The 12,502-nt window shown below is 43.8% G+C and overlaps 1 protein-coding gene across 1 annotated transcript; it reads right to left on the reverse strand.

Annotated features, from left to right (window-relative positions):
- Nucleotides 1–10,676, reverse strand: LOC101483482 (serrate RNA effector molecule homolog). The gene is made up of 20 exons (XM_024801192.2): nt 10,521–10,676; nt 8,431–8,553; nt 7,854–7,964; nt 7,623–7,766; nt 7,476–7,536; nt 7,092–7,389; nt 6,788–7,017; nt 4,968–5,087; nt 4,755–4,887; nt 4,539–4,666; nt 3,680–3,741; nt 2,900–2,978; nt 2,623–2,787; nt 2,324–2,494; nt 2,093–2,246; nt 1,677–1,789; nt 843–1,074; nt 657–758; nt 421–535; nt 1–335 (listed from the first exon to the last, which is right to left on the reverse strand). Exons 2-20 carry the CDS (start codon nt 8,547–8,549, stop codon nt 260–262), a joined length of 2,613 nt encoding a protein of 870 aa, XP_024656960.2. The 5' UTR covers nt 8,550–8,553; nt 10,521–10,676; the 3' UTR covers nt 1–259.
- Nucleotides 10,677–12,502: the final 1,826 nt, after the last annotated feature.

Below are 12,502 nucleotides of genomic sequence, written 5' to 3' on the forward strand. Positions count from 1 at the left end.
AGTCCTTCAGTACTGGTCTTTATTGGAAAAGTGGCACGCATCATCATCATCATCACTAATGACTGACAGTAACACTGGTCCTGCTGACACACACCCACGCACGCACGCACCCACACACACAGCTCTACAGTTTCTGTCCTATGTAGGAAAAAAGATAATGGTATGAGGAAGAGGAACGGCATCATGGGAAACGTAGGAATAAAAAAGTGTTTTATTTAAAAAAAAAAAAAAAAAAAAACAGTCTTGGGGCTTCTGGTGCTTAAAAGAAGTCGAGGTCGTCCGGAGCGTCGAGGTCTCTGTACTCGATGATGGAGCGAGGGTCGCCTCGCATGCCCCTGCAAACAAACACACACACACAGTGAGATAACTGATGTGATTCATACACTCTACTGTGTTGTCGTCACGGCGCATGTTCTTTACCTGCTGTTTCGCTGTTTCCCAGAAAACCCCCCGCCGCCTCCTAAATGACCTCTGAAGTTGTCATAGTTACCCCGCCCAGCTCCAAACTGGTTTGGTGGATGGTGGAGTGCGCCGCCTAAAACACCCACACACACATACACCTTAAAAGACTGCATCACTGCACTGAAAAAGCAAAGCTGAGGTTTTTTCATTTTAAATACTTAATTAAATTCTATTATGTTTGTGTTTATATACACCTGGGAAACCGGGCATGGGTGGTCTGACTCCAGGCGGATATCCCAGAAGGCTCTGCTGCTGCGGCGACTGTCCGGGAAATCCTGGTAAACCCGGAGGAGCGGCTAAAGGCGGAGAGAAGGAAACGCATCAGAAAAGAAAAAACAGTAACGTGAATAGAAGGCAAAACAGAGTCCCAGGGGCACAACCTGGTGAAGGCGGTGGGAGGGGCTTGTTCTCAGGCAGGGCAGGTCTTTTAGCGTCCAACAAGAAGTTGTTGAAGAACTCAACCTCCTGCCGGACACCGGTGACCTTCTCGCCGTGCTTGTTGAGAATGTGTTTGCGCACAAACTCGGGAGCCTTGAACTTCTTCCCGCTCAGAGGACACAGCCACTTGTCTTTGCTGAGCTCCTGAGTGTTGGAGGACAGGAACTTCTCCACCTGCACAGGTGAGACACACAGAGGAGGGAGGAGAGCTCGTCATTGGGACAACTGTTTACACTCACATGTACACACTGTGTTTATGGCGGTTTCTATGAAAAGGTCGTACGCTGTTAAAAGGTCATTCCTTCTATAGCTGCAAATCTCTATTGTTTTTTTTAATTTCTGAAATGCCAAATGAATTATGAATACAATCCTGAATTAACGACACTTAAAGTGGAGATATACACGCCGACAATACAATGTTTAATTTTATTTTGACAGCAAAAAAATAAATAATAATAATAATAAAAAGGTAACATTGCATGTGTTTTTCTTGTTTTAATGAGTAATTATGAGAATTTACTTCCTTCTTCCAAAACATTTTCTTGTAGTTGATGAGGAATAATTAAGAAAACAAAATTAGAACTTGTAAAATCAAAGACAAGACTTGATCTGAATCGTTTTGTGATAAGCTGCAGCTCAGGAGGTCGTCTAATAATCTCAAAGTCAGTAGTTGGATAATATGAAGGGCTTTTATTGTGAAAGGAACAGGAAGTAGCACTTTTTTCTTTTTCGTTTGCACATGTGGGACACATCTGTTGGCGGGCGGTGTGTCGTACCTCTTGTTCCGGGTCTTTCTTCCCCAGCCTGGTCGCTTCTTCCTCACTCAGAGTCTCAGAGGGCGAGAGCAGCGGAGCCAGGCGCTCCTCGCACATCCGCTGGTGTTCACTCACTGTCCAATCAGAGCACAGCAACACTAACGTCAACTTTGCAGCCGTGTATTTGGAGCTGTAGTTCGAAGTGTTTTGAGATTAAATAAACTAAAAACACGTTGTGATGTGTTCGAGTTACAGATCATCATACCGCGAAATTTTCCATAAAGGTTCCAAGGCTGCTGTGACAAACCAGGTAAGTGTGTCTTATTCACAGGTGAGAAGGACTTTGTGTCCTGCGTCTCTGGTTTCTAGGAAACCACGTCCTGTTTTCCTAGAAATATACCATGAACGGCTGATCTGCAGTGTATGCACGTGCGTACCCTCAGTTGCGGTGATCTTGCCCACAGGCAGGGGTCCTCGAACGTGGATCAGCCCGCAGCGGTGTGGCATCTCATCCTCGGCGGGATACTCACAGAAATTATAATAATCAACAGAGTGAACCAGACGCAGGTAGAGCAGCAGGCGGTCCAGCACCTGTACACACACACGCACGTGTAAATACACGCTTACATGAAGCAGGCAGCACCTGATCTACATGAAGCTCCTCCCACCTTCAGTAGCTTATCATCTGTCTCCAAGGTGACGTCAGAGGAGGCAGGGTCCTTGGCGTCACCGGCGTCATCGGTGTTGCACCCAGAGGCGCCGATGAGCTCCTCCTCCTCTGCGCTGACTTCCTCTATCAGGTAATCTGTGATGTTCTTCAGGATGGGGTTGGTCTCCATCTACACACACACAGAGGAATGATGTCAGTCCTGAGGGGGTTATGGGTAATGCAGTGCCCAGATAGTGTTTGACTGACTGGTGCTTCTGACTCTGAACCCTTGAGCCTGAACATATTTAAAGTCCGCACCTGTCCGGTCCACAGCTCCCCTCTCTGGTCCAGGCTGTGGACGAGTCGGGCCGACAGTCGGATGTCGTTCCTCACCACCGGTTTGTGGTGCGTCAGACCGTTGACGCTGCGAACCCGCCGGCACAGATCTCTGTTCACCACCGGAGCGAGTTCACAGTCTCTGAGCTGCAGAAAGCATAGAGGAGGTTATAATCACCCATGACACACCAGTGTGTGTGTGTGTGTGTGTGTGTGTGTGTGTGTGTGTGTGTGTGTGTGTGTGTGTGTGTGTGTGTACCCGGATGTTCTGCAGGTTCCAGCACGTCTCCTTGATGTTCACGCTGCGGTCAAAGGTCACCCAGCAGCGCCTGAAGAACCTGAAGCACAAATATTTACTGAAGCTCAGTTTAAAGAGCAACGCTTCCAAATCCATGCTTTTAAAACCGCTCGATAAAAAAAAGAAGCGTGGTGCGGGGCAGTTCTTAGATAAAGCGCCTTAAACACGTGAATACGTCTCGATCCATAGGCAACGCAGTGTTGAGTGGTGAAACTGTATTGTTGTTCATATTCATGCTAGAAAATGCTAATTTTACTGGAGAAATAATTAAAATTGGTGCTTTCAGGACAAAACTTCATGTGATTCCTGAACTATAGTAACAGTGTCGTCCTGCTTAGAGAAGAATATCGTTTTTCTTTGGAGGACGCTGCTAAAGACCTGACTTCCTGTATAAATGCAAACGGCAAGTGAAATGACGCTTTCTAGGAACGTTTTACTGAAGGACAACAGATTATAAACTTGCATGTTTCATGCATTGATAAGAATACACGGTGTTTGATGTCCTATCTTATATACATACATATATATATATATATATATATATATATATATATATATATATATATATATATATATATATATATATATATATATATATATATATATATATATATATATATATGTCTGGTTTATTTATAAACAACTAAACAATCTGCTACACTTTACATATCAGTCCTTTAATGGCAGATGAAGCTGGGAGGAGCTGATGCAGGTGTCGCGACTGCACTTTTTTGTTCTCACCTCCTCTCGGGCTGAGGGTCCGACAGCGCCACCCGCAGGAAGCCTGAGTATCTGTGACACAGCTGCAAACACATGAAGGAGGTTAGCAGAGAGCCAGGTGATGTGCACAGGTGTGTTCTAACTTGAACCTCCTAAGACCCGAACTCTTCCATGACATGCATTTTTAATTCCTCTTTGATATCTGGGCACATTGGGACCCGATGAATGTAAAAACAAAGAATTACCAGATTTTCTTTTTACCTGATTTTTGTTTCTAAGAACAATAAGAGCCACGTATGAGGATATACGTTTAAAATTTCAATAGAACAGTTGCAGTATAAAGTCCTCGTAAGTGGATATCAGGCCCTTGTAGAGCAAAATTGAGTATTTTAGTCTAAATAACCCAAAATGTGATGTCCACATATGTGTAAGTCAAAATCACAGCTTTCAGCTTCAACACCACAAACAAAGAAAGTTTCTGAGCTAAAAAAAATGTTCTGGGTAAAAATGATATTTTACTTCGAACTATTTATAAGTTAAATAATAAATAAACCAGTTCATGGTGCAGTATTTCATAGTTCTGCACAGTTTTGTTTTAAATGGTCAGATTTCTCCCAGGGAGCATGAACACATTGCAGAGCTGGTTCATTAAAAACAGCCTAATTTTTCTTGCTGAATTCCGACTATAATTAAAAACCTTCCTCCTTTGTTGGTTTGTCATTATTTACTTGTCCAAACTTATTTTAATAACGTCCTACTCTCTGGAGGGAGGAGCCTAAACAGTGCCAACCTATAGGTTTGAAAAATGAGCTGCAGTTCCTCAAATGTTAGTCTGAGTTTAGCAACAACTGCTTCACCCTGTAAAGGCATGTTTTCTTACAGCTGTGATCTCATCCTTGGACACCTCTGGCGGGATGCTCCTGATGAATAGGGAGGTGGTGAGGTGGAGGGGGCGGGGCTTGGGTGGAGCCTCCTTCTCCCTCTCTTTCCCTCGCTCTTTACGACGCTCTGAAACAAACCAGCAAAACACTTCAGACTGAAGTCTGAGAAGTGTTTCAACATTTCAGAGTTCAAAAAAAGAGTTTAAAATAAATACCATCCTCTCCGTCATCCTCCTCTTCCTCCTTCTCCTCGTCCTCATCCTTCTCTCCATCAGAGTGGGAGGAGTCAGAGTCGGAGGCACTGCCCTCGCCGCTGTCAGCAGAGAGGCTGCGTTTCCTCTTCCTGCCCTGAGAGAAAGAGGAGGGATTAACAATGCGATGTAACATTAAGGACCATCAGCATCAGCGACAAAAGACAAACGACTCACTTTCTTGGTCTTCTTGTCTTCTTCCTCATCTTCTTCTTCTTTCTTCTCCTCTTCCTCCTCCTCCTCCTCCTCGTCGTCGTCCTTCTCCTTCTTCCCGTTACGCTTGGCGTCGGCTGAGTCCTGAGAGAGGAAAGAAAATAGGATGGTTAAGGTCAGTCTGAACGCCGTTGTGTGTCAGGATGTGATTATTTAACGTAACACTGAACAGACTGTCACTCAACCCGTGACCTGTTTCTTCTCTACAGTAGTTAATAATTCAATAAGTCATGTGACCCAGACAGGAAGAGACTGGGTCCAGTTCAGTAAACTGAGGATCAATGTTCCCTCTAATTTTTCATGTGTCTGAGCGAACACACAAACTCCCTGAGCGTCCCTTGGACCACTGTGAGCAACAGCAGACGTGTGCGCTGTGGTCACGCCAGCATCGAATCCATCCAAGTTACATGGTTTATTAAAGTAATCTAATTACAACATTTACATTTATGATAGACTACTTTTAATTAACTGCTTTAGCCCACTTACAATGAAAATTTAAAAAGATCTTGTTCATGACCTGCAGCATGTTAACACTATTGGAAGTAAAAATAACTTGAACTCCAATTTTGAAAACACAACTTTTACAGCTCTGACTTGTATCATGAGTCTGAGTCTGGGAGAGAGTCTGTAACTCTGTCTGCAAAATACAGTAACTAAAGACCAATGTTGAGCAATTAATTATATAGTTACTTCTTCAAAAAAGTAGCTGAGTTTTGCAAATAACAACAATAACAATAAGTTTTTTGCAGCTGTTTACCTAAAAAAGCAGCCAAGGCGTTTTTTAAATAAACATTTCAAACTATTTACAGAACAATCAGCTGTTCTGCATCAGATCTGATGCCACACAAATTATTTGTGCCGCTCCAAAAAATAATTTCTGTCCACTATGAGATGAAGGAGAACAACAGCCTGATACCTGCAGGCCTGACAGCAGCAGATGTATCACTGCTGTAACACCTGTAACATTCAGCAGTCGCCTCATTGTTCTGACACACACAACAAAACTATTGACTACACTACACACTAACTACACACTAACTACACAAGATTTACGCTAAACGTCTCAAATCTCTCACATCTCAAAGCACCGCCGTCACTCCTAAAACTTCCCCCCGTTTCTTAACAACTAGATGCCACGTTGCCATATCAATTTTTGATTGGTCGACATGGTACATTTTTCCACCAATAGGAAAGGCTGGGTTTTGTTTTTGTTTTTGCTCACACGCTTTCCAGCGTTTTCCTTATAAAACGCTGTTTTTACCGTTTCTTCTCGCAGTAAATATAAACAACGACAGTATTCAGGAAGAAAACCAAACATTGCAGATATTTTTATCATAACTCTGGTTTTACGTGGCCGATCAATACAATTTAAAAACTGGTATAAAGTCCACACTTTGTCCGTCAGTTGTTCCGTCTGTCCTGCTCACATCTCCAATGGTTGTTCACGTTGTCATTAACGTGGCTTCACTCCACATCAGCCGCTTTGCTAAAACACCAGTGTCGGCACATAAGGACGCTGTCATAACCTGTCGACCACGTTGATTAGCTGCGTATATACGAATGTAAATCGCATTATTGGCTGGACTATGGGATAAGGTGGCATCGTTCTAATCCCATACAGGAGCAGCCAGTCACTCACTGACTAACACTGCAAAACAGAATTGTTAACGTTTTAATTTTAATTTAAATTCAGGTAGATTTTTTTTTGTGCGCAGAGACCGTGCCAGCAGTGCGCACGCGCGCAGCTTAGAGGGAACAATGCTGAGGATATTCGAAGACGTCACCTTCTCTGTGTCTTTGTTATCGCCCGCGTCACCGCTCGCCGTCTCCTTCGTCTGAGTTACAGTCGCCTCTGAGCTGGTCTGACCACCCACGCTGCCTCCGCTGGGATCTGCCTGACTCTTCTCGCCTACACCTCCTCCTCCGCTCGCATCTCCACCGGCTCCTGCTGCATTCACCTGAACCTCGAGGACCTGCAGGTCAAAATCGGTTCCTCCCTCCATCTTTATCACAGCTGCACAGAGACACACAGGTTAAAGACTTTATTACACACAAACCCCGTCTCACTTCACTTCCTGTCCAGTTTACCTGCATCGAGGAGTTTAATGATGGCAGGGGCGTGGTCCATGTCGAGCGATACGTTGTCCAGCCAGTTGTTGTCCATGAGGAAGAGGAAGACGCCGAGTCGGGTTTTGAGGGCGGCCAGAGACTCTGCCTTCCTCGTGGCGATGTCATCGGGGTGGTACTTGGAGCGGAACCACTCCTGCTCTTTGTGCTGGAGGAAGAAGTCCTGCAGCTGCTGCCGCCTGAAGTCCAGCTTGTACTGGTTGTAGCGCTTCACGGACTCCGTCTCGTCCACGCTGTCCTCCATGTTCAACAGGAACTCCTGCAAACGCATCACAGACGTGATGTCATAACCTCGCCAAACAGACGCTTTGATGCCTCCTTATTTTTTTTAAATCAGAGACCCACCTTAAAGCTCCTCATGGTAGGAGGACCGGGAGGAGGGAGGTCTGGATCCACCATCCCCAACCTGAGACACAAAACTCAGGTAATAAATAATCCAGGTGAAAACTGTTGGAGCCACTAGGGGGCAGAAATGATTCTGACTGAGCTCACCTGCCCTGCAGAGGGTGGCCTCCATGATGTGGGTGAAGGTGAGGAAAATCTGGGTGCCAGCCCTGAGGCCCTGCCCCTGGAAATGGAGCCCCGCCGCCTCCGTATGGCAGGTCGTAGCGGTACGGCTCCCCCCTGTGGTCGTCCCTGAGGGTGAAACGAGAATTATTAACCACAGCAGGAACACGGAGGAGAACCTGAAGTCTGCAGCTGCTTCTCGCACACAGGCCTCACCATTCTCTCCTCATGCGTTTGTGCTGAGGGCTGATGTGTCTGGGCGGAGAAAACCTCTCTCTGCGGCCGCGGTCATAGTCCCGCCTCCGCTCGCGGCCACGGTCCCAGTCCCTGAAACAAACAGAGAGCTGACATCACACAGTGGACAAACCTGTCGGGATGAAGTCGGCGACTTTCTTCAGCCATAATAAATCCTGACGACTCAGTTTCCAATAACATGTCTCATTCATACGCTGATGTTAGGACAGATGTTTACAGCTGGATAACAAACTGTATGAACTCTGAAACAAATGTGTCAGATGTGATTAGGGATAAGTACGGCGTGCATAAAGAATACAGCTGTGTGGGAAACTTTTCAATGTTAAACAAAGGACCACATCACTGCACTACTACATCTATGCCACTAGATGGCAGCAGCTGCCTCTCTGTGACAGCAGCTCTGCAGCAGTTTGATGCAGTAAATGAGCCTCTGTAGGTTTAGGCTGAACTCTGACTGTCAGATGCGTCGGCTCGTCAGATCTTTCTCTCCGGATTAAAAACGAATAACTTAACGATCGGAATGGTCACCAGCTCCCACCTGTCGGGCCAGTCGTCTCTCCTCCTCTCCTCGCGCTCTCGTGACCTTTCCATGTCGCTGCGTTCCCGCCTGAACTTGTCCCGCCTCCTCCGATCCAAATCGTCATCGCTGTCTCCCATCGGTCTAAAGGAGCAAACAGATATTGACATCAGGGATTCTTTCTGCATCATTCAGCAACTTTAAATCACCAAGTATGAAGGTGTTTAAATAAATAATTGTTCAAACTGTCAAAATAAACCTTAAATAAATTCAGAGAATTATGAGAGTTTAGTTAATTAATGCACATTAAGAGGCTCTGTGAGGCTGAAGGTGGCGACTGAAAAACCTGTAAATTCAATAAATTTACACCAACGCAGGACCAAGAGAAGCACAAATCTCCCACACTAGATTGACTCCCATCACCTCCTGCCTGCAGGTTTAACGCTCTAAGCGCCTAAACCCACACTGACTCCTTAAGGTGTGTGAAATCCTCTCAGGGGTGTAGCCTAATACCTTCTGCTGCAGGTAATAAACGCACTTAATGTCCTAAACCATCGCCACTCAGAGGAACTGTGTTTTATTTTTCACATCAGGAATGAAGATTTTTGATCTACTTTAATGTCATCTGCTGTGACGGTTCCTGACTGTGTTTATCAGCGAGGAAAGTCTGTCCAGAAGCCGGAAATTAGGGGAAAAATAACTATAGGTGATGGGAAGTGGGCGGGACCCATGGTAAACTTTCAGGTGAGTGAGTGAAAAGTGAGCTCTACCAATAACGGTAAAGAATCCAGCTGACTGTCATGTAACATAGTAGTGAGTGTAATTATAACCACGTTATATGTCAATCAACAGTTCTTCACTCGGATTGGTGGTCACCTCAGTCTCTCACAGCTATTCCTTTAAAGTCGAATGAGGTTGTTGAATGTCACTTTGTGTTTCCAATATTTGCATTAATTTTCTTTCACACCAGATGTGAACGCTGCATTGAAGCAGAAAATATTTTGATTCTATTTTGCTTAATTGTATTTAATGATCCAGTTTAGTCTCTTGACTTTGGCCACCACTCATCGACTCTGTATTAGACCCTCAACCATATTCTGAATCTCCAGCAAAGCACTGGACAGACTCCATCATATCCAGAACTCCGCTGTCATAAGAAGTCAAGACACTTCACCCGTTGCCTGCTGGTGGTGGTCAGAGGGCCCGGTGGCGCCAGTGTTTGGCAGCCTCGCCTCTGTCAATGTGCCCCAGGGCGGCTGTGGCTACAATGTAGCTTACCATGAATGGGTGTACACTAGATGTGTAAAGCGCTTTGGGGTCCTTAGGGACTAAATAAAGCGCTATACAAATACAGGCCATTTACCATTTATAAATATTAATTCAAACTCCGCTTCTGCGCTGATATGTTTACTTCACTCACTGACGTGCTTTTCATGCAATTCACGTTGTGTAGAATTCTAAGAGGTTCAATGTTTAATGTTCTTACTTTAGCTTCAGGTTTTACAAATTTTCCTGAGACGTGCAGGAGATCTTGAATGAGAAACCACAGAGCCTGACCGGTCTGTTGCTCTCACAGAAAAACTGAGATAGGAAAATCAACATTACTGAGGAAATAAACATCCTTAGCTGAAACGCCCCTCTGCTTAACAATCATTCTTATGCCCTCTTCCACTTCTGCTAATATAAAAGCACATAAGCAGCAGTGTGTATCAGCTTAAACATCGCTGCTCTTTCACAGTTTATCTTGAAATATTTATTATAAACTCTGTTTGTTTATGTGACTCCTCACTGATACATTGGCTGCTAATTAGCCTGCTAGCTCCTGTCCTTGAGTTCTTTAAAAGCTTTTAATTTAAGGACAGGCTCGTCGCAAACTCCCGGCAGCCCCAGATCGTTAGGAGACGCAAATATTAAGGGTTTAAAAGTTTTCACTAAGACAAATCAAACGCTACCATTAGCAGCATATAGCATTTCATAGCTAACGAAGCTAACAGCTGCTAATTAGCTCGTTAGCACGGAGCCAGATGAACCTGTTCACAGAGATGTATCCCTCCGCTTCGGCCCCGCTACTTTATCTGTGCGTATTTTTGAGTTTAAGGTGTTTTTCTTACCTGAGATTTGTTGTTTTAAACTCAGAAACAAGCCCGTCACAGCTACCAGCAGCCGCACAGTTATCCCGCCGCCAGCTCCAAGAGCACAATGATCCAACGACAATTCCGCTTCCTGTCACTACCGCTCGTCTGTCCAATGACAATGCGCCGCCTCGAGGTCAGACTGGGTAAATACACACACTCGTTGAAATAAAGGGGTCGTGGCGTTTTATCTTCACTTCTAGGAAGCTGAGAACTCTTCTTTGTTTTCCGCGAGAATTGTATTTGCCCAGCTGTGCCATTGAACTTCAGTTAAAATTTTAACAGCACAAAATTTAAAGTTTTTTAAATACTCCAACATTATGACATTTTCTGCTTTCCTGCAACATGTCACCCCTTTCTATCCAAATCTCCAAGAACCTCACTGAGATCAACTGAGTTTAAGAGATAATAAATATGAGAAAACATTTTCACCTCTTCTAATTCGTGAATGACGATCAGGTTAGGGTTGATTGTTTTACTTAGCAGAGTTTGTCAATTCCTCTCTATTGTCCCATCACAGCATGTTTTTTTTTTAAATTTCAAAATTAAAACAACAATCCTAATAATAATTAGAGACATCAGTATAAAAATCTAAGCTGCCAAACTACCAGATGTGTGTAAAACAAACCATCAGGCCTGATCGATGACATCCCAACCCAAGTTTGAGTCACGTGAACATTGACTGTGATGATAAAATGAAAAAACAGCTCGTCATTGTTTCCATCAGCGAGTAAAAGACACTCTGATGCCGGTCACGCTGCCATGATGTGAACTTATTTACAGCACACAGACAGATAGATCTGGTAAATAGATACACAAACATATGTGTACTAGAAACACATGTATACAATAGCACAGGAGACAATAAAGTGAAATAAAAGTCAACATTTTACTGCCACGTTGATCAAGCAGACAGAGCTCTGAAGTCTTTTTAAATGAGAAATCAAATATAATGCATTCTAGTGAATGTGTAATGCAACTCATATACCTTTTCTCTGTCTTTAAAGTGATGATAAAAACATATTTAATGCAAAAAAAATATCATGAGCATCCAAACATCTTAGATCATAAATCCAGACATCACTTTTATAGTGTAGCTTTGAGCGGAGGATTTCTCAGTGTGATCAAAATCTGTTGTCTCTCCTTCCTGTTTCTTCCTCAGCTATTTAGCTCTCATCTCTAATGAGAGGGAGGAAGAGGAGTCGGGGATGTGCAAACTGAGAAATGAGGACTTATAAACAGGTCATAACAGCATTTCACTGTTCAGTCGACTCCTGTAGATGATGCCTCACATACTCTGCACTGTTGAACAAAAGCAACAATGGCTTCTGATCAGATCTATAAAGTTTTATTTTAGTCGTTCACATTGGGCAAATGTAGCCTTATGTCACTCTTTTGTGTTTTATTTAGCTTTTTACTCAGTTTTCAAAGTAATATTATTTAGAGTTCTACTTATTTATCTTCAGGTTCTTTTAAAGTGATTTCTATCATATTCTAATACTGATTCTCCACTAGTTTGTTTAAAGTTTCTCTGGAGTGTTTCTTCTCCAAAGTGACACAAATCCTTTTGGTTTGCCAAATCAAACATGTTTAGTTTCATGTGCTAAACACGTGTAGCTGTGGCGACCCCTTCTGACAGTAAAAGAGCTTCTTCTACTCTGGTTTTCTTTTTTAATAGTCTTTACTGTTGTTGCTTTGGGGAGTGATGAAGTATATCTTAGTGTATATGTGTTACACATAACAGAGCTCACTGATGGAGGTGCTGACATCTGAATGAGGAGACATCTGGGACAGTTTGTGTCCTTGCTCGGCAGGAGGCTTACTCCGTTCTCCTTTACAGTTTCTGTAGATTAAAAAACCACCAGGAGCAGCAGTGACAACAACAAGCAGCACAAGAAAAAGTGATAGTGCAGCAGATTTAGTATGGCCTCCTCTGTGCTCGCTCTGTCCTCCTGGTGAAC

This window comes from Maylandia zebra, linkage group LG3 (genome assembly GCF_041146795.1).
Source record: "Maylandia zebra isolate NMK-2024a linkage group LG3, Mzebra_GT3a, whole genome shotgun sequence".
In the NCBI taxonomy this organism is placed as follows: Eukaryota; Metazoa; Chordata; class Actinopteri; order Cichliformes; family Cichlidae; genus Maylandia; species Maylandia zebra.

Bases quoted from the DNA above. Each gene is read 5' to 3' on its own strand.
- LOC101483482 (XM_024801192.2), bottom strand. From the start codon at position 8,549: ATGGGAGACAGCGATGACGATTTGGATCGGAGGAGGCGGGACAAGTTC. The intron at 7,965-8,430 runs GTGGGAGCTGGT...TGTTTGTTTCAG, and splicing joins AGAGACGACTGGCCCGACAG to GGACTGGGACCGTGGCCGCG. The intron at 2,247-2,323 runs GTGGGAGGAGCT...GTGTGTGTACAG, and splicing joins CAGATGATAAGCTACTGAAG to GTGCTGGACCGCCTGCTGCT.